General features: G+C 76.0%; 1 protein-coding gene across 1 annotated transcript in view; it reads left to right on the forward strand.

The window, feature by feature from the left end:
* The first annotated feature begins 58 nt into the window (after positions 1-58).
* Positions 59-459, forward strand: part of TRIO (trio Rho guanine nucleotide exchange factor) — a 255,876-nt gene continuing 255,475 nt past the window's right edge. Inside the window, exon 1 of the mRNA XM_010571449.1 lies at positions 59-257. Within this exon, the coding sequence (XP_010569751.1) occupies positions 131-257 (127 nt within the window). The 5' untranslated portion in view covers positions 59-130. The remainder of the gene's footprint in view (positions 258-459) is intronic.

Consider the following 459-nt stretch of genomic DNA (forward strand, 5'->3'; position numbering starts at 1 on the left):
GCTCCGGCTGCCGCCCTAACGGCCGCTCCCGCCCGGAGGTGAAGCCGGGAGCCGCGGTGGGGTTGGCGGTGGGTTTCGCCCGGAGGAGCAGCCGTCGCCACACGCAGCAGCAGCAGCAGCAGCCGCAGCCATGAGCAGCGCCGCGACCGCCACCTCCGCCGCAGCCGCCGCCGCCACCACGGCCGGTAGCGGGGCGGGGGAAGGGGCCGAGGAGGCGGCCAAGGACTCGGCGGACATCGCGGCGTTCTTCCGATCCGGTGAGTGCGGCCGCGTAGCCGGGGAAAGGGAGGAAGGAGGGCAGCGGCGAGGCCGCGGCTGGAGGTGGCGGCGAAAGGCGGAGGGAAGCCACGGCTTCTTACCGGCCCTGCGAGAGGGGGCGAGGGCAGCCGGCTTTGTCAGGTGGCCCCGGGGAAGCCTCTCGCCTTCCCTTCGCCGGCGGGGCCGCCTCGGCAGCGCCCG

Source organism: Haliaeetus leucocephalus, unplaced genomic scaffold, assembly GCF_000737465.1.
Source record: "Haliaeetus leucocephalus isolate CR32 unplaced genomic scaffold, Haliaeetus_leucocephalus-4.0 Scaffold328, whole genome shotgun sequence".
Lineage (NCBI taxonomy): Eukaryota > Metazoa > Chordata > Aves > Accipitriformes > Accipitridae > Haliaeetus > Haliaeetus leucocephalus.